This window comes from Heterocephalus glaber, unplaced genomic scaffold, assembly GCF_053883595.1.
Source record: "Heterocephalus glaber isolate CG9 unplaced genomic scaffold, H.glaber_assembly_v1.0 deba00001587, whole genome shotgun sequence".
In the NCBI taxonomy this organism is placed as follows: Eukaryota; Metazoa; Chordata; class Mammalia; order Rodentia; family Bathyergidae; genus Heterocephalus; species Heterocephalus glaber.
Window position 1 is genome coordinate 2699137 of NW_028258365.1, and position 20270 is coordinate 2719406.

A 20270-nucleotide genomic window follows, 5' to 3' on the forward strand; every position below is an offset into this window, starting at 1 on the left:
CCACACCCTATGGAGACTTACTGGTTTCTCTGAATAGGTGAATAATATAAAAACTATATGTTGAAAATATTGATCTTATAGCATATAGTATAGTCCCAGGGATAGATTAGAAAAGGGGGCACTAGAGTGAAGTCTAGTTAGGAAAGTTGAGTACCATAGATGTCATGTGAGACAGGGCCTTGAACTTGGGGTGGTGGTGGTAGGAATAGATATGTGGGTTATGAAGGACTTGGGACTCAGTGCCCGAGTGATGGCGAGTGTCAAAGAGAGGATCAACCTCATTGCATTTAGAGCCTAGAGAATCTAGAAAAAGGCATTTGTGTGGGTGTAAGAAGAGCAATCAGTTTGGGAAGTTAGATTTGACTTGGGCCATATGAGCAAGGTCATACAGGGATAAATAACCAAGTAGAAATACCAGTTTGAAAATATGGGGCTCCCAGTGTGCTGAGAAGATGGGCATTGTCAGCATTCAGAGAAGAAAGTGAAGGGTTGAAAAAGGAGGATTTTCTCATGCCGTAAGTAGTCAAGGGTAGTGGAGAGACAGGAGGAAGGAGCTAGTCACTCAAAAAGGAGAATGATCGTATCTGGAGAAAGAAAACCAGGACAGCACAATATGTTACTGTGGTAGCAAAGGGGTAGTAGACTTTGCATGAGAAATGAATATGCAGTGCCAGATGTTACCAAGAAGTCAGAGAGGGTAAGTCCTTAAAAAAAAAAAAAAATATATGGCCAGGGATTTAGCTCAGTGGTTCCATCGCCTGCCATGTAAGCGCAAGGTCCTGAGTTCAATCTCTGGTACCAAAAAAAAAAAAAAAAACCAACTATCGAAGTTATTTAAAGAACTATTGTTTCAATTTCTACAGGAGTTTGGACAACATGTTTCGGTAGTTCAGCCATCTTGTTTTATCATTAAGGAGATGGGAGTATTCTTATATTGTTAGCTTCACCTTGACTTATAGTGAAATTTTATACCTCAAAATGTAGAAACTGAAAATGTACCTAAAGTAAGCATATCCCCAAGTGAGATTCTCAAAGTTAATTATTGTTTCAAGTTGATTAACTCTATCCCATGCATTTTGATCCTCTAGTATAGGCAAAGTATTTGTTAAAGAAAATTAGTAGAAGGGAAGAGACATGAAACCTATTAACTCGTTACCTCTTTGTAGGTCATGTTGAATTTATCCAGGTCCAAGTAATCACTTGACTTTTAGTCTTGCAGAACAACAAGTTTCCCACTGGCAGGTTAAATAGCAGTGGATCAACTTTATAAACTTGACTGGCACCAAGTTTTTGCATTCTCTTCATAGGAAGTGATTTTCCTTATTGTCTACACCTACTTCATTTTCCTTTCCCAGAGTTTTGTAATATCTAATTCTACTGCCTCCTGGATTATGGGTTTTATGTGCAGATCTCCTTGGTAGATTTAGTGGTGTGAGCAGGTACAGAAAAAAAATTAGAATGCTTCTGGTGGTTTGTGGTGGTGGTTTTGTTGTCTGCTGTATAATCATAAAAAACTAAAGGACATTTGTGTTTTAAATCTTATGGGTCACACAAAAAAAATCTAAGAAGAAAACAGATATTTTGATTGCTCAGCTGTAAATATGCTTGCCAAAATAATATGATGTCTTGACCATGTTTTATTTTTGTCGTTAACAATTTTGATTTAGAACCCATGCTGATTCTGCAAAATCCACCTCATCTGAAACGGACTGCAATGATAACGTCCCTCCTCATAAAAATCTTGCTTCCTCCCAGAGCAAACATGGAATGAATGGCTTTTTCCAGCAGCAAATGATGTATGACTCTCCACCATTACGTGCTGCATCTGTCTCTGTAGACTCCAGCCTTTATAACCTGCCCAGGAGTTATTCCCATGATGTTTTGCCAAAGGAGTCTCCATCGAGTACTGAAGCAGATGGAGAACTCTATGTTTTTAACACCCCTTCTGGGACATCAAGTGTAGAGACTCAAATGAGGCATGTGTCTATTAGTTACGACATTCCTCCAACACCTGGTAATACTTACCAGATTCCACGAACATTTCCAGAAGGAACCTTGGGACAGACATCAAAGCTTGATGCTATTCCAGATATTCCCCCACCTCGGCCACCGAAACCCCATCCAACTCATGACCGTTCTCCTGTGGAAACGTGTAGTATCACACGCACAGCCTCAGACACTGACAGTAGTTACTGCATTCCCACAGCAGGGGTGCCACCATCACGAAGTAATACCATTTCCACCGTGGATTTGAACAAATTACGAAAAGGTCAGCTCCTGCCTGCTTCTGCTCCATTAGAGGGTAGTGATGGGATAATTGTTCTGATGTTAAATGGGAGCCCTTTTTCCCTTTAGCTCTGCAGTTACCCACTCACATAGCCAAGATATCAGAGACTTAGTAGATCCCTGGAAAGGTGTGTGTGTGCGTATGTGTGTGTGTGTGTGCGCGCGCACACACATGCACGTGTTTTTGTGTGGATGTATGTGTGCATTTGTGTATGTGTGAATGGATGCTGTACTGGAAGGAAAAGAGTGGAGTTTCTCATTCCTAAAGAAGTATGGTCTTAGTCATGCTTTCCTGCCTCAGGAAAATGTACCTCTCTCCCACTTTCTCTGAATCCTGGGTGGTTAGGCTCTGTTGGACAGAGGAGCAGGAAATGGACCAGCCACAAAGCCTCTCCTAGTCAGACTCTTTCCTGTATTTGTATGCCATTACGGCCACTTCGGTGTCACATCTGTCGAGCTGTTTCCTTCCTTCCTATAGAAGCAATTTCTGTGTTGTGTCTAACAGGTGATAATTCTGTTCCAGTCCAGCCCTTATTCTTTTTGCTTGTCTGATTATTTTTAAAGCCCTGAGTCTTTTCTATTATTGCCAGTCACCCTAGTTATTACTAATGGGTATACTTTTCTTATACCATCTCCTAGAGCCTACAATCAAAAGTTAACAATATCAAGAGGGGGGAAAAGTGTGGATTATTTTCTGTAATTCTTAAAAGTCCTAAATATAGAAAGCCAAAGTTCTTAATGCATATGTTCCAAAAACATCTCTGGTAAATTGTCCATATTTTATTGTAGAGTTTTGTGGTGGATAGTGCAAAGGATAGTTTGTTTTTGTTTGTTATTTCCCCATAGTGGGGATTAAACCCAGGGCTTTGGGTGTGCTAGCCAAGCACCTAGCCACTGAGCTACATCCCTAGCCTTTCTAGCTATCTTAAAGAAGATGAAAGTTTAATGTAGCTTTAAAAATATTTTACTAGTAACTCATTTAACTTTTCAACATCAATTCCATAGTCCTTTCTTATTATTTTTTGTTTGTTTGGTACCGGGGATCGAACTCTGGTCCTTGTGCTTGCACAGCAGGCAGTGAAACCACTGAGCTAATCCCCCGGCCCCATAGTCCCTTCTTAAAGTGACTGTATAAGCTGGTTATTGGTTAGTGTGATATAAGTTAAATACATGGTAATGCAAAAAAAGAGAAAATTAGAGGCACTGTTTATCTTCTTCATCCTTATATTTACAATCCATATCATCCCAGGCCTAGAAATTCACTTTCTTCCATAATCAGATACTGCTGTTGGTTAGTTTATCAGTGTGTATTATCTGCATTTTCTAGTAGTTCCATATGCCAAGTTCAGATACTATTCAGTGAGCATTCTTTTAAAAGTCTGTGTAAGTGTGTGTGTGTGTGTGCGCACACATATTCATGGAATTATGTGTATAAAGAGAGAAGGAGAATAGGTCATTCCTGATTACCCTGAGAACCTGCAAAGATGGGAAGAAGTGCTGATAGTTTGTTCTTTATTCTAGATGCTGGTTCTCAAGACTGCTATGATATTCCACGAACATTTCCAAGTGATAGATCGAGTTCACTTGAAGGCTTCCATAACCACTTTGTAAGTATAATTGACCTTGGCATTGTCAAGAGTATTTCATTGTCAAAATTTTCGTGCTTATTAGCTCAAGGCTAAATGAGATCATGAAACGAAAGTACCTTCAGCTCTATATGAATGGATGTGATAATTGTATTTCCATGTTTGTCAGTAGCTTTTGTTTATTAAAAGAAATGTATGTGTGTTTTAGAAAATCAAAAATGTGTTGACAGTGGGAAGTGTCTCAAGTGATGAACTAGACGAAAACTACGTCCCAATGAATCCCAACTCGCCACCACGACAACATTCCAGCAGTTTCACAGAACCAATTCAGGAAGCAAATTATGTGCCAATGACGCCAGGGACGTTTGATTTTTCTGCATTTGGAATGCAAGTTCCTCCTCCTGCTCACATGGGCTTCAGGTCCAGCCCCAAGACCCCTCCTAGAAGGCCAGTTCCTGTCGCAGACTGTGAACCACCCCCCGTGGATAGGAACCTCAAGCCGGACAGAAAAGGTAAGGGGGGCACAGCAAAGAAAAGACTGGGGCAGTGCAGAGTCCGATCTGCTCTGCGTTTAACTGTCACCTAACTGAACTGATTGGGGACCAGAAACTCCCAAATATTTCCTGCTACTTTGGTCACCCACTGCAGATAGCAATACTGCTATTTGTGGGTTAAAAAAATACCAGATGTTGATGCCCAGGAGATTTATAAATGTCCTGTCTCTAGAGTAGAGGTTACAAGGTAAAATGCCCACAAGGATGAGCAGGCAGCAGGCAGAATGAGCAGAAACCGGATGCTTGCTTGCCCCATCTAAGTGGAGTAACCCACTCCCAGTCTGCTGCAGTCTTTGCTGATTTGGCTCACACAGCCTGACAAGCAAGGAATACATAAAGGATTTTATAGGTATTAGCTCTTGATTTTTACAGTTCTATCAACTAATTTATTTCTTTAAAAAAACACCACAGGCCCCAACTGATGCTTCTGCATACTAGATAAGGCCTTCAGTTGCGATTTTGTAACCCTGTCTCCAGAGTATATATTATCAAAGCACATACAAAATTACTATTGTACTGAATGTAATCATTTTTAAAAAGTGAGAATGTTGATATAATCTTTTCCACTTACCTGAATAACAGCTTTTTAGAAAATATTTTGCCTTGGCTGGGGAATGAATAAATGCTTATAATCTGTTCTGTCATAGTGGATTTCATACATAACATTGTACTGTAAAGGAGCATGGTTTGTTAAGAACTTTCTGTAAAAGGAACTTTTCAGATAAGTAGGTCAATATCAAGTTTTTAAAATTTGGATTTAAGTCATCTAAACACAACCTGCTGTGCTGCAGCATGCTGTTATTGTAGCTTAATGTTGACAACCAAGTAAGTGTCTGGCTCACTGTAGGGGATCTCAGCACATTTGAAGCCTCATGTGCTATATGCAGCTTGTTATGAGTATGTAATGTTCATATATATTTCTCATTTAGTCCAGGCTTAGATCATTAATGCTAATTCTGACTACTAAGTTCCAGTAGTTAGAGACAGAGACTGAGATTCAGCCTCTCTTAAGAAAAAGAGTTTGATTTGGTTTTTATATAAGTCAGGATGTATTTGTGCTGAAACACGAGCATAATCAGAAACAGAGGCAGTTCTAGGGGACGGTTCCCATCTCTCTCCCTCTCTGTTTCTCTTCTCTGCTTCTTCCTGTGGAGGTGGCACAGTTTGAAGAAGGATAGAAGCTTCTGTTTGCTACAGCTCACATGTCCCATATTATCTATTTTATGTATGTAACATGTACTGTAGCTCATAAATACTACATTTGGATAATTATACTTCCATGTCAATACAGCAAAAGTTCTAAGTAGTTTAGTACCTGAGGGATTAATTCCCCTAGTTCTTCAAAACAATCTGAAGTGACTTTACAGTAGAATAGATCACTGTACGTTCTTGGTCACTTGGAAATTATGTTTATTCCTTTAAAAATTAAGCTAATTGGTGGGGAAAAGGGGCTGAGAGAGTTTAGTGGTAGAGTGTGTCCCTAGCATAATAAACCTCTAGGTTCAATCCCCAGTCACACACACACACACACACACACACACACACACACACACACACACACACACAAAACTGAACTGTTCAGAGAACATCCTGAGCTAATTGGTCAGATTATTTGCTTGATATAGTTTTATAGATACACAATGAAATGAGAAAGAGCACCCAGAATGAAACACCCATATAGTTATTGGCAAAATCAAACAATTTTAGCAAAATCATAAAGAGTTTACTAAAACCATAGTACATATTGTAAAAAAGGTTTTGGCTATATTTTTGTGCTAATATACTTTTAAATATATAGGAGAGGAAGTAAGAGAAAATATTTAGGGCAAATTTTATCAACTTACTTTGGAAAGTTACAGCTGTTCAAAAAACAGATTAAAGTCCAGATTCACACCTCAAAACCATGTTTATCCTTAAAAACATAAATTGTAATACATATCTTATTTGGTCATGAAATTCTTTTCATTATTCATAGCATCATATGAATATTTTAATTTCAAATCCTGTGACATCAGATGATGACTTAATCTGTTATTTCAATATCTCTTAAGTAACTCAAACTCAAGAATATTCATGTGAAATATGGCTTGATTAGTTTCAGAGCCCCCCGTAAGCAGTTCAACACCCAGTAGACTGGTAGAAGGGTCTACGGCAAACACGTGACATTCTAGTCTTGTTTATACCTCCAGTTTTAGATGTCAGCTGCTGTAGATTGCAGTACAGATGAGTTTTTCAAATACTTTTGAGTAACTGAAGCTACAGAAATACATAGATGCTCTGAATGCTGACACCTAATGTATTAGCAGGAGGACCGTTTGCCTGTCACCTGGTTTGTGATAGTTATATTTTCACCATCCTATTTCTGTCACTTTTGTAATTGTTTTGAACCAGGTTTTGCATATATTAATAGAAGAAAATTTTAGGGCCGGGGATTTAGCTCAGTGGTTCTGCTGCCTGCCTCGCAAGCACAAGGACCCGAGTTCGATCCCTGGTACCAAAAAAAAAAAAAAAGAAGAAAATTTTAAGCATGGAATGACATATTTGGAAAGCAGATAAGTCACTGGAAATGCAGGGCAGGTTATGTTTTGACTACATCATTGCCAGGTGTTACATTTCTAATGGAAATGTTATTTTGTAAAATTTGGGAAATTTCTATAAAGTATCTATTGTGGCTTCTCTGAAAGTGTTGTATAAACCTCCCATAGTTAATTGCTAACATCATCTAAGCCCTGCTACCCCCATCCCATTTTCTAATGCAGCATAGCAGCTATGAGCACCTCAACTGCTCTCTTTATGCTTCATTTTGTTTGAGTTTGTCCATTCATGCCTTTCTGTAGTACTTATGGACCTTAGTTTTTGTGCTGGTTTTCAAAAGCAGCACAGGGTTTCTTGCAGTGTTTTTTACCCTAGTTTGGTTAAAGTATGTTCAGATCTGAGTCCTTAACCTGCCAGCACCCAGAAGAACAATCCCAGGGTATTTGTTCCCTAGATGAGTCTTTTTTAGGCATAATGATGTATTTACTTTAAATATTTTTTCAAGAGACCCCCCCCAAAGAAATTTCTGAATGCAAATAGAAATTACCTTGCTTTTTTGAAAACCACATTTACACAATAATAAACGTTTAAGAGGATGAATGAATGACACCAGAAATATAACTAGATTTTGATAAACAGGTGTTAAAGCTTGTATCTAAAATCCAGTTTTGGATTGAAATAGTTAGCCGGGCATGGTAGCGCACACCTGTAATTCCAGCGCTCAGGAGGCTGAAGCAGAAGGATCGCCATGAGTTCAGGCCAGCCTGGGGTACATAGTGAGACCCTGTCTCAAAAAAAATTGTTACAGGGGTGCATTTTTATAGCAAAGCGTTATTAATATGTGGGGGTTTTCCTAAGTATTCTTGACATTCAAGTGTGATTATATATATAAAAAAGATCGCATCTGCTTAGTTGAAAGATGAACCTCTTGGACTGCCTTGGCCATATTTGAGATGACTGACTTTTGAAAAACATCTAGTTTTTCCTCTTCCTTTTAAAGGACAAGCAAGGGCTGGGAATATAATGGCCCTGGGTTCAATCCCCAGCAAGGGGGGAGTGGATAAGAAGGATACACAAAAATATATGAGATTAATCAGATTAAATACCAGCTCTAAGAGAAAGGCAGTTAGTTTATTAATATTCATTCATCACAGACTGAAGTGCTTACCAGTTAACAGGGCATACCCTTCGCTAGGCATTATGTCTTCAAACTTACTGAAAGGTTTGCTTTGCTGAAGAAGCACATGATCTAGCAGAGGAGTCAGAAGCGTAAACACATTATCATAATTACCAGGGAAGGGGCTGCGGTTGAGGTAAACCTTTGGCACTCTAAGGGAAGCTCCCCTGAGCAGTCTGTGAGCACATCAGAGGCAATTAAGTGATCATGGAGGAGGGAAGGGTGATGCAGGAGCTTCTGGTTAGGAAAACAGCATCTGAAGATCCTTTCTCAGGTTAAGGGTGATGATTCTGGCTCCAGTCGTGGGTGGGTGGGTAGGTGGCCCAAGAGAGTGGGAAGGAAGGAAAGAAGGAGGAAGGAGTGGCAAATGCCTTGCAGGTGCCTGATCCCAAGGGGGTTATAATCCATGCTAATGAGGTTGGACTTTATTCTCAGTGCCCCATTAAAGGATTTTATGCAGGCAGCTTACGTAATCAGGTTGCCTCTGGAATCCACCTTCTTGTTTAGGAAAACAATAGAAAAACAATAATTGTACTCTCTAACATAAAATGTTATAAAAATCATGCCTCCTGCTTCATTTCCCTTAGAAAGTACTTGCCCAGTTTTCCCAATGCAGGCTTCTTGAAGCTTTGGTTGGGACAGGATCACATCAGAAGGAGATAACAAAAATCCCCTTTCTGGCTTCCTCAACTTGGGGGACTTACAGTGACTTAGGAAAACATGAAGTGCACATTTGGAGAGAAAGAGGAAAGAAATGCAGACGGACATCAGACACGGGTGCCCCACATTGGGCCTGTGCCGTGGCTCCTTCAGCCCGAGGGTCACTTTTTGAAGAAGAAAGTACTCCCACGGCTTGCAGGCTGTCTTCTTTGTCATACTTGGAGTCAGTTCCGTGAAGTAAAAGTCATCTCATTGCTTCTGATGGGTTTTAGCAGGTTTTAAGAGTGACTTTGCCCTCTTGCACGAGAATCCAAAAGGCATGAGAACAAAGCTGGGAGGCTCACGGATTGCTCCGTGAGTACTTTTGCTTCTAAGTAGCCAATGTTTGCTAGGTGACAGTTTGATTTTTTTTATACGTCATGAAAATAGGCTGTAATGATGAGGTTACGGGGCAATATGGTGGAAAAATGTTAGGTCAGTACTCCAAAAGGCTAGAATTTATTGCTTTTAACCTCCCTCCCACTGAATGTCAAAGTAAAAAATCAGTTAATTTCTTTTGACATTAATTTCCGTATTTTAAAACGTAAAACTAGATAATCTCTAAACAAGCCTCTTAATTTTAAAATTCTGTAATTCTGTGATATATAGAGAAAGAATACAAATTCATGGGGGAGACAGGATTATTACCAGATAAATACCTGTGTTGTTTTACAAATGATTATAACATCAGAGTGCAAATTACTGTATGCTTCTTGATCAGTAGAGACCACTTCACTTTTATGCTTCTTGACCTTTTATTATAAAATGTGCTAACATGTGTTTAATAAAAATTTATTAATAAATAAAAATACTCTATTCCATATGCCTTCAGCCATTAGAGAAATGTGATAAAAGAAAAACTTCAATTATTAGAATATTCTTAATTTTCAGGGTGGACATTCGGCAAAAACAAATCTAGCTTTCACTTACACTGTAAGTCACATATTCAAAGTTTTTTCTTTGTTGTTTCAAAATGAAATGCAAGCTTTTGGTTTCTTTATTAAATGTTGACTAAGAATACTTGTCTGAAGTTGTAAAGAATGTGAAAGATTTTTTTCTTAAACTTAGTATCTTAAACAATTAAAACTAGACTGAATTTGAACCAGTCTGTATACAGTATAGGAGTTATGATATCAGGTCATGAAAATACTAAGTTTAAAGAAAGATGCATTCACTTTCCTGGAAGAGATTCCTTTTTTTGCAAACAAACTATTATGTTTTCTTACAAAATACCATTAATATAGGGGTATAAGAGAGAAAGCAAATCTGAAATGACTCCTAAGACACCCACTATGGCAACTGGTAATATAAGAAACAGGATTTGTGGTGGGTCAAAGAAGAATTGAGTTTTGAGCATGTCATTTGAATACCTGAAGAACGTCCATGTGGATGTTTTGTAGCTTATTAAAGTTCTGGGTCAGAAGTTTGGGGGAAAGAGCTGGACCAGAGTTTAATTTATCAGGTTGAACTCTAAAGAAGGGAGCAGATCACATGCCCCAGAGATTGACAGTAAAGCACAATTAGAAATGTCACCCCTAGTCAGTGCTGTTTGCCGAATTATTTTGCATTCTTTGTTCAAGCCTAGTGTAGCAAGAGTTAAGTGGGTTAGATGTAAAGATTGATTGAGGCTCAAACGAATCACTGTTTACTCTCAGTTGTGAGATCACCATGTAACATACATGTTACCAAACCCAGCTCATTTTTATGTGTGCTTTGGTGTTATTTCTTATTACCTATTTTCAGTTTTCTTCTACAGTGTGAAAAATGTTCAGATTACTAATACATAGGCAGTAGAGGAGGAGATAGGGCTGAGAAGTGTCACCTTGTATATTGGACTTCTTTCTTTCTCTCATAAGTAATATTGGGGTGCTGCTGTTTGGGTGTGACTGCGTGTGTGTGTGTGTGTGTGTGTGTGTGTGTATGTTGGAGATAGGATCTCACTATGTAGTTCAGGCTGGCCTTGAACTCACTATGTAGCCCAGGCTGGCCTTGAACTTGCAGGGATCCTCCTACTTCAACCTCCCAACTGCTGGGATTACAGGCATGTGCCTGTATGTGCCTTTGGGTATGGCATTCATTTCTATCTGCAATATAAATGCCAAATTGAGTTAGAAAGGGCAGAGCGAAATAAAGCTAATGGAATACCTCAGTGACACAGGGCAATTCAATGCAACATTCCTATATTATGGCTTTTGCCCTAAACATCAACCATAACCTTTTCATGGAGCAGAAAACACATACAAATTTTATAAATAAATGTACTTTTAAAAAATCCTACTTTGCATGTCATATTTTTTATATTAAGAAAACCAAGAAATACCCTGAAAAAGGAGCACCTTTGTAGTATCCTGGAAAAAAGGTAGAGAAGATGAAATAGAACTCAAGTCAAAAACCCTCTGATTTCTTGAATCCACTTTTGCCTTATTTGTCCTTGGGTCAGTGATGTCTTTGAAAATCACTCGCTCTAATTGAGCAGATTCTCAGAGCCATACCTTACACTTGCTTCCCTTGTGACCATCAGGAATATACTAGTTGTCAAAGTAAAATGGCCTTCAGAGATATGTGATGATTTTATGTATCTATTTAACATTTAGAGTATTACAAATGAGTCTAGCATGTTGGCACGTGTCCATAGACCCAGCAACTTTGGAGGCTGGGGCAGGAGGAATGCAGGTTCAAGGCCAGCCTGGGCAACTTATCGAGACCTTGTCTCAAAATAAAAAGATTGAGTCATTCAGTGGTAGAGTACTTGTCTACCAAAGCCCTGGGTTCAAGCCACAATAATGGGGAAAATTATTTAAATTGTAGTTAAGAAGACTTACTTTACACAAGAGCAAAATAATATAAACATAGTAACTGTAGTAAGGATTCCAGACTGGAATAAGGGTGTAGGAGTAAGAGCATGAATTCTATGGAGTCAAAAGATTCTGATTCTGGCACCACCAGTCACTGTTTTGTGTGAAACTGGCTGGGCCCCAACTGCTCAGTGATAACATGAAAATCTGTTTTAATCATGCTTCCCTACAAGATTTTTGGGAGCGTTAAATGAGTCTTTAATATAGCTAGCACATAAGGAACCCTCAGTAAGTTACCATTATTAGTGCCTAAGTATAATGGTATTCATTTATCCGGGCAGTCTTACACTTCTATTGTAATTTGAAAAATGGAAGACATTTATTAATACAGCAGTGATAGACATTGATATGAAAGAATTTCAGAAGGACTGAAATGTTAAAATTGTACACAAGAAATAGAGAAGACAATGGTCTAGGCACGGCAGAGCACAATTCAGGCGAAGAACACTATTTATAAAAGCACCTGTGTCTTATTCTAGTGGCACCTTCCACATTCCCTGGATTTCCCCAAATTACTGATAGGAATTCTGTGTTGTTTATCAATTCCTTTGGTGTTTTGGAGTGCAGTTCATTGAATAGTGCCTGAAAGCAGCTGGGTACCACATTATACACTTCTCACATAACAGGGCCATTAGTGCTTCTTACCATTTCTTCTCTGCCCTTTTCAGTTTGAAGATCATTCTCCTAGCTGGAGAAGACTAAAGCAAGATAGGCCTAGAGTTTCTGTTTTTATCTATTGAGATTACTTTCTCTTCTTCCTTCACAAAGAGTGGGTTTGTTCTTGCCTTGTTTTTCTTCCTGTAAGCACAGGTTTTCAAAGAGTCTCCTTGTTCTTTTTTGGTAAGCCTAAGATCATTCTGGACCCCAGTCAGCAGGCCAGTATTCCTACAGGCTTGAGTAACTTTCTTCTTGACCTCAATTCCCTGCTTGTTCCTTTTAGTACTTCTCATTTTAAAAGTTCTTGTCCATGCCACATCGACAAATCATTAGTTTTTAAAACCAAACGAAGATGGTCAAAGGAGATGACTCTTTTTTTTTTTTTTTTTTTTTTGGTACCGGGGATCAAACTCGGGTCTTTGCGCTTGCGCAGCAGGCAGCGAAACCACTGAGCTAAATCCCTGGCCCAAAGGAGATGACTCTTAAAATATAGCCCTGAGGTTTTATGCCTAAAGACTCAGAAAATCGTACCATTGGTAATGGTGTTGGAGGTAGAAACATGGCATTGGTTTGGAGGAGGGATGAGCAGCTCAGATTAAAGAACTGGGAGGACAGTTGGAGATGACCTGTCAGGCAGTTGAAATGTAAAATTAAAGAAAATGTGAGGCTGGGCCTGGTGGGACACTTCTGTAATCCCAGTAGTCTTCAAGGCCGAGGCAGGAGGATGACAAGTTCAACCCCAGCCTGGGCAATGTAGTGACTTAGTGAAACCTTGTCTCAAGATAAAAAAGGGTGGTAGCTCAGTCCAAAGACCCTGGGTTCAACAACCAAGAAGGAAGGGGAGGGGGAGAAACCATAGCTAGATAGATATAGCAGTCATTCAACTTAATTATTTAACCACAAACATAGATAAGATACTATACAAATATACAGTCCCTTCAGAAGGTAAACAGTGAAAAAATATCAGAAGGAAGCTAAAGAAATAAGGAAAATGAATCTTTCTGAAAAAGAGGAGAGTGAAGTATAGCTTCCTGAGTCAACACCAGTAAACCAAAGTAATTCTAAAAGCATTTTGTTATTATTAAACATGGCATCACCCTGTGCCAGCTACCTGTGCCATTCGGTTAGATGTAGTGTCCTTGGGTACCCCCGTATATACAGGGTAAGAGCCATACATGGAAGGGTAGCAATAAACACTTTTCTTCTTTTCTATAATTGAGTTACTTTGCGACTGTCATACAGAGTGCTCTGAGATCTCAAACTAAACTGAATCATTCAAAACTGAACTCCAGGTGCTTGCCTAAGATTTCCTGTATCTCAAAAGGGATAGAGGTAAAGACATTGAGATCTGTGGTTCAGGAACACCACCCCAGCATGTGGGAGCCCAGAGGAAACCCTAATCCTGCCTGGGATTATGTTAGGACCCGAGCAAATCACAGTATTTCATCCATAAAATGAAGCAGCTGGATTTCATCTAAGGGCCTTTTGGTGCTAAAATAAATTAATTTTTCCCTTTAATGAAACTTACCCTTTGCTTTTTTTTTTTTTTTTTTTTTTTTTGAAAGGTAGTGCACTATTTGGGGGAGTTGAGTTTAAAAGCTAACAAAGGGAGCTTTGTTTTAATGAAAAGTGTCCAATCATTGTGGGCCCTGGTAGCATTGGGGTTTGGGAAATAGATTTTGCCCTGAATTTCAGTACTCACATTTTAAACCAAGCCTGCCTCATTTCTGAGTAAATTTGGTGTATAATTGTCTAACTTAAAAAATTGGTTAATTAGAAGATTTTCATTTGTTTTTATAAACTAGAAAATTACATTTTAAGAGACTTCTTAGATTTCGGTAAGTAAGATCCTAGGGATCGGCCTTTAGCCAGAAAAATTTTAATTTTGCCACCAACTCCACTTTATGAATTCCAAGAAAAGAGAAAATTTGGATCCTTTGAGAATAGGGAAGCTTGAATAACTAATTCTAGTAGTATTGTTGCCCTCGCATCTCCCTGTCTAATGGGAAAAGGTTTGAGAACAATAGCTGGGTACCAACCCAGTCTTTCATATGGGTTTTCAGCAGTACTTGTAAGTAAGTGGCAGAGATTAAGTGATAGAAAAATTATGGTAGCTGAGTTTATGTTCTTAAGTACTTAAACTGAAGGTTAGACAATCAGTAGTAGCAGAATATAAATATCTAATTTTTGCAGATGAAACCACTAAATATCCAGGAGAAACAGATCAATGTTGTTCTTGGTTTTGGTCTTATATTAGCAGATATAAGAGCTTGATCAGGAGGTACAGGAATAGTCAGATTTCTGTTTTGAAAACATCTATACCAAATTAGAAAAGAAATATAGGGAAGCAGGCCTTCATGCTTTCTCATGAGAAATCAGACTTCAAAGAAAGATGTAATTGATCTTGGACAGAGCAGTTTTATAATTTTGCTAAACACGTTAGAAGAAAAACTAACATGGCACATGTTTTTCCTCCCTTCCTCATGTAAGGATAACTAACCAGGCTCCTTATCCCACTAAACCCTATAATCCTTTATATCTTACGCTTGTTACATTGTTGCATGCAACTTCCTCCTTTCCATTGTGCTGAGCATGAATGGTGTGCGGAAGACTGAAATGTTTTCTACAATTTTTTGTTTCATGCTTTTGAGGTGTGACATTTCTACACAGGGCTCTGTTGATTTTTAATTTTTTTACTGAATCCATTTTCCAATTAAAAAATAACATCATATTAAGAAAGTCTTCTTTTTACCAATTAGGTCAAAGTCCCAAAATTTTAAGACCCAAACCCCATGGTTTAGAGCGAACCGATTCACAAACCGTAGGTGACTTTCCCACCAGGAGAAAGGGTATGTACTTTAGCACTGCATGCTCTGTGGGGCATTGGGAATTTACTTACTGTGGAATGTTTTTTCTTAAAATAAAAAAAGTCTTAAATACTACTACTGTTGTAAATAAAGCTTCCCAGCATGTTATTTCTAAAGTCAACACTTCCCGTAATATGTGATGAGTCTAGTTGTTATGCCATTAACAGCAGCATGTTAAATATTTGATAATGTGATATTGAGTCTTGTCCTTTTGCATTATTCCTTTAACTTTTTAGACAATGGTACATTGTTTTATCTAAGCTTGTTAACTGCTTGTGAGTTCCAGTTGTCTCGTCTTTGTGTGTGTGTGTATGTGTGTGTATATATATATATGTATTCTGTCCTGAGACATCATAAAGAATTATTTCTGTGTATTAATCATGCCATTATTTAGAAACTGACAGCTAAACTGCTGTTAGCCTTTGCATGTCATAAAAGTGAAATATTAGCAAGGGATAGTGTTGCAAACCTGTAATGTCAGCTCCTTGAGAGGCTGAGGCAGGAGGATCACAAGTTTGAGGCCAGCCTGGGCAATTTACCAAGACTTTCTCAAAAGAAAAAATTTTTAAAGGGGCTGGGGATGTGACTCAGTGGTGCAGTGCTTGGCTGGCTTGCACAAGACCTAGGTTCAATTCTCAGTACCTTAAAAAACAAGTGAAACATTACAAATAAGTAGTACAACATTCTCTACATATCTATTGTTAAGTATATAGACAAGGAAAATTGTTTTAACTTGAACTTAATGAGTTTAGTTTTCACCATGTTTGAGTCAGTACCAATACTTGATTATGAACCTGTGGTATCCATATAGTCCTTTGAAACTATTGCCTATTTTTGTCATTTGATGGTAATTCTAACGTAGTTGATTAAAATTACACATATATGAACAAAGATTAAGGAAACCTGGAAAAATGACTCTTTTATAAAAAAGTGTGAGGATGAAACATAACTAAGATATTTACCACATATGTTTAAAATGTCTTCTGAAATATAATTAATACATACTATTGTAGGTTTCTTGCTCACTCCATACATTTCTGAAAAATATTTGTCTTGACATTGAGAAAAAGGCCAAGAACTCTGTAGTACAATATTAAAATAATTGTCCACTACAATAATGAGATAATAAGTAAAGATTCTTATTTTTAAAAAGCAAATAAATGTATTACTATTACTTTATTTAATTTGATAAAGGAGAAGTTACTTGAATTAAGCTAAAAATTTGAAGTGATTACAGTAAAACAAAAACGTAATTACAGCCTTTTCTTGGAGTATAACGATATAATTTATCCTTTTGTTTGTTTCCACATTGAATGTGAATTATTTTTAAAAATTTGATCATTACTTCTTGTGGTTTTAGCAAAATTTTATTTTTGGTTTTAGTGAAGTTTTAAAAATTCTGTGTATCATTTTGCATGTGTACTTGTGTAACTGATGCTTTGATATGGAAGAATAGGAATATTACTAGATGATTAATATCCATATTTAAGATGAAATTAGTAAAAGAATGAGTTAATGAAATACACATAAATCAGATATTAAGGAACTGGATCACATTAGTCTTTCTTGTTCTCCTTAGTTTATATTCATAAAATGTTTACCTAAATTAAGAAGCAACATATTATAATAGAGCTTTAGACTTGAAGTTAACTATCATGAAGCACTAATTTAGCTTTTGCCATGTAGTATTTGGTTGTGTAAACTTGGATACACCAAGTAATATCTTTGGACCTTATTTCATGTGTGAAACTTACATGCAATCTGTCAAATATAAATTGAGATGTGGAGGATCTTGTTTGTTTTCCAAAGTTCTGTACACTAAAATCTCCTTTTCTCTTTCTTTTCAGCCAAGCCAGCACCTTTAGAAATAAAACCTTTGGCAGAATGGGAAGAATTACAAGCTCCAGTTAGATCTCCCATCACTAGGAGTTTTGCTCGAGAGTGAGTACTTTGTTTAAAATACAAACACGTTTGAATAACATAACTATCTAGAATTGTTTGTTATCACACAAAATAACTAAAACAGTGATTCCCAAAGGCTGGTCTAGGAAGACCTTTTGAGGTTCCATGAATTCAAACCTATTTTCGTTAGGATACTAAGAAGTTAAGTTGACTTTTCCACTCTCTCTGCACAGTAGAGTTTTCCAGATCATGATATGTGATAATAATCATGTGATGGTTAATAGAATGTACATGTTTGTACTCTTGTATTTTAAAAATATTTCTATTTGTATTTATAATATAGTGTTAATGAAATAACTTATATGAAGTATCTTCAGATTCTCAATTTTTAAGTGTGATTTTTAGGGGTTCATGACACAAAGAATTTCTGACAACTACTGCTCTGGAAAATATAGTAGTTTCTTTTAAGTTGTTCTTCTTATGGATTTCTGCTTACCCACAAATTACTGACAATACTTATTTTTGTTTGCTTCTCAGAGTACAATTTGATGTCCAAAGAGTGCCTTTGTAATAAGCTGTGTATATTAGTTGTGTATTCACATGTGTTCAGTAAATTCTGTTAGAACAAATGTGTACAATAAACAAACATAAATGAATCTCCCAGAAAAATGCATACCATTACTCTCTTTTATTTTGAGAGTAAATTTAGAGATTTTATCTGGGTTCATGTTTATGATGATAATTTCTGTGTTCAGTTCCTCTAGGTTTCCCATTTCCCCCCGGCCGGATTCAGTGCATAGCACAACATCAAGCAGTGACTCACACGACAGCGAAGAGAACTATGTTCCCATGAACCCAAACCTGTCCAGTGAAGATCCAGTATGTAAAGTTTTCATCCTGATCTCTCCCTTCCTTGCAGTCCTTTGAAAACATCTTTCTTCCAGCCTGTATATTTTACCCTCATATTTTTCTCCCCATACTCAAGGAAAAACAGAGACAACTTTTTGAAATACTTTTTGCATTTTAAAAACGAGTATCACAAAGACTAAAACCAGTAAATGGCCAATGTGTAATACCATCTATAAGTAGAAATGAGTTGAAAATATAAGTTTTTGTGTTGATCACCTCTCCATTTTTAGACCAAATCCTGAAATAATTAATGTCAATAGGAAGAATTTATTTGGGCTCACGTAGAGGTTCCAGTCCATGAGTGGTTGGCCCTGTCATTTTGGGCCTGTGGTAGGAGCGCATGGCAAGCCACAACCACTGCTCACCTCATGGCTAGGAAGAGGAGAAAGTGGGGAAGGGACCAGTGGCCCACAGTCCTCCTCAAGGAGATGCCGCTGGTGACCCACACACCTCCTACTCGGTCCCTGTCTTAAAGGTGCTGCCACTTCCCAGCAGTGCCACCCCGAGGACCACGATTTTAATACCTGGGCTTTGGGGGACAGTTTAGATCCAAAGTCCCACAGTTTTCCAGCTCTTTTATTGAGGGTGTACTTGATTTTTGATACTCTTTAAAACAATATGCTGGAAGCATTTGATAATGCACTTTCTGGGCTATTTTCTTAAGTGGGAAGTCTTTGATAATCTCTCAATAATGTACCATGGGTTTAAAAGAAGAACTGTTATAAACATAGTTTGTTTCAGGATATATTACCACAAGGCATGAGACCTCTCTGATAGTAACAAGCATTTTATTTCCCAGGAATCAGGAGGTTGGCAGAAAATACTTCAGATATTCAGGAATACAAACCAATCTTAATTTTTAAAAATAATTTGCTTTTGCTTTTCTTTAAATCAGATTTAATACTTGGTCAGTGCTTGTTTAATGCTTGTTAAGAGTATCAGTTAAGATTAAGTTTGCATCTGAAAAACAAAATAAGGAACCTTGACTTACAAGAAGGGTTTACTTGTATTTCTTTCACATGCAAAAGTCTAGGAAGTCAGTCCAGGCTTTTAATCCCAGCACTCTGCAAGGCTGAGGCAGGAAGGAAATAAGAATGTGATCATTACAGCAATATTTACCAAATCTCTTTAATTTTGGAATTTAATGTATTGATGAAACACCTGTAATTTCACAGGATCTAATGTGTTGGTTGCATAGGTGAAATCAGTTAAAGAAAAGACATAGTCCTAGAGAAGTTGAGACAGGATCAAACCAAATGAAGACTAAATTCTCTAAATTAAAGTTTTGAGGCTCAGTACATTTCCTAGACCAGTGATCATGAGGTCAGCAGTATACTGTGAGACATTCTGTCTTACCATAGTTCCTTCCTCATTGCTGGGACAAAACACTTGATGCCCACAAGTTAGAGGAAGAGAGGTTTTTCTTGGCCCTCAGTTTTAGAGGATTCAGTCCATGGTCGGCTGGCTTCAAGACAGGGAGACATAGCTTAGGGGTTGGTGGTGAGAGGAAGACAGATCAAGGGAGGAAGGAGGAAGATACATCCTCCCAGGCCATGCCTCCTGTGACCTACACCCCGGCCTTGCCTCCGGGACATCACATTTAGCTATAAACTCATCAGTGGACTGATCCAGTGATGAGTATCACACCACCTTGATCCAGTCACCTCTAGGAAGCCCCACCCATGGCACATGAGATTTCCAGGGGGACATCTAGATACAAACCACAATACATCTGTATAAAGATCAAGTCACGAATTCGTCAAGTGAACCCTGTGTGACACCTGAAATTTGAGTGATGATGGTTCACCATTGTTGCAGACATAACTGTTGCGATATAGCAGCAGCAACACAAATATCCTAGAACAATTTTGTGCATTTTAAAAGAATTTTAGAAAAACCCTAGCACCACTGTTTTGTTATTTAATTCAAAGAATACTTATAGTAAGTTCTAGTATCTTCATTCTTTCTCTAAAAAACCTGGGAAAATCCTGGTGAAAGGTCAGAACAGGATGTTTCCAGCTGAGATGAGGCCGAGAGCAAAGAACGTCCTTGTGGACACATAAATTTAACAGCTAAAAAAGTACAGGTCTAGGAAGAATTAAACATAAACGTCAGCTAGCAGTCCTGAGAAATTTTCTGTAGGAACAGTTTATGGGGATTAAGTGTACAGGTCATATGAATGAGTGGATTCCTTTGATAGCAGTATAATATTGTGAACACTAGGCATTTCTGGGCAGGGAGAG

At 37.9% G+C, this 20270-nt stretch overlaps 1 protein-coding gene across 11 annotated transcripts in view; it reads left to right on the forward strand.

The window, feature by feature from the left end:
- Gab1 (GRB2 associated binding protein 1) overlaps positions 1-20270 on the forward strand; it is a 140953-nt gene that overhangs the window by 96180 nt on the left and 24503 nt on the right. For 8 of the 11 annotated variants that reach the window (XR_015443960.1, XR_015443959.1, XM_004868901.4 and 5 more), the window contains 6 exons: positions 1668-2269; positions 3808-3893; positions 4081-4384; positions 15109-15198; positions 17064-17157; positions 17874-17997. Coding sequence is in view for 9 of the 11 variants with exons in the window: in XM_004868901.4 (XP_004868958.1) it covers positions 1668-2269; positions 3808-3893; positions 4081-4384; positions 15109-15198; positions 17064-17157; positions 17874-17997 (1300 nt within the window). In the remaining 2 variants the exon portion in view is untranslated. The remainder of the gene's footprint in view (positions 1-1667; positions 2270-3807; positions 3894-4080; positions 4385-15108; positions 15199-17063; positions 17158-17873; positions 17998-20270) is intronic. The other 3 variants (XM_004868903.4, XM_004868904.4, XM_087193336.1) reach the window with 1 other exon arrangement.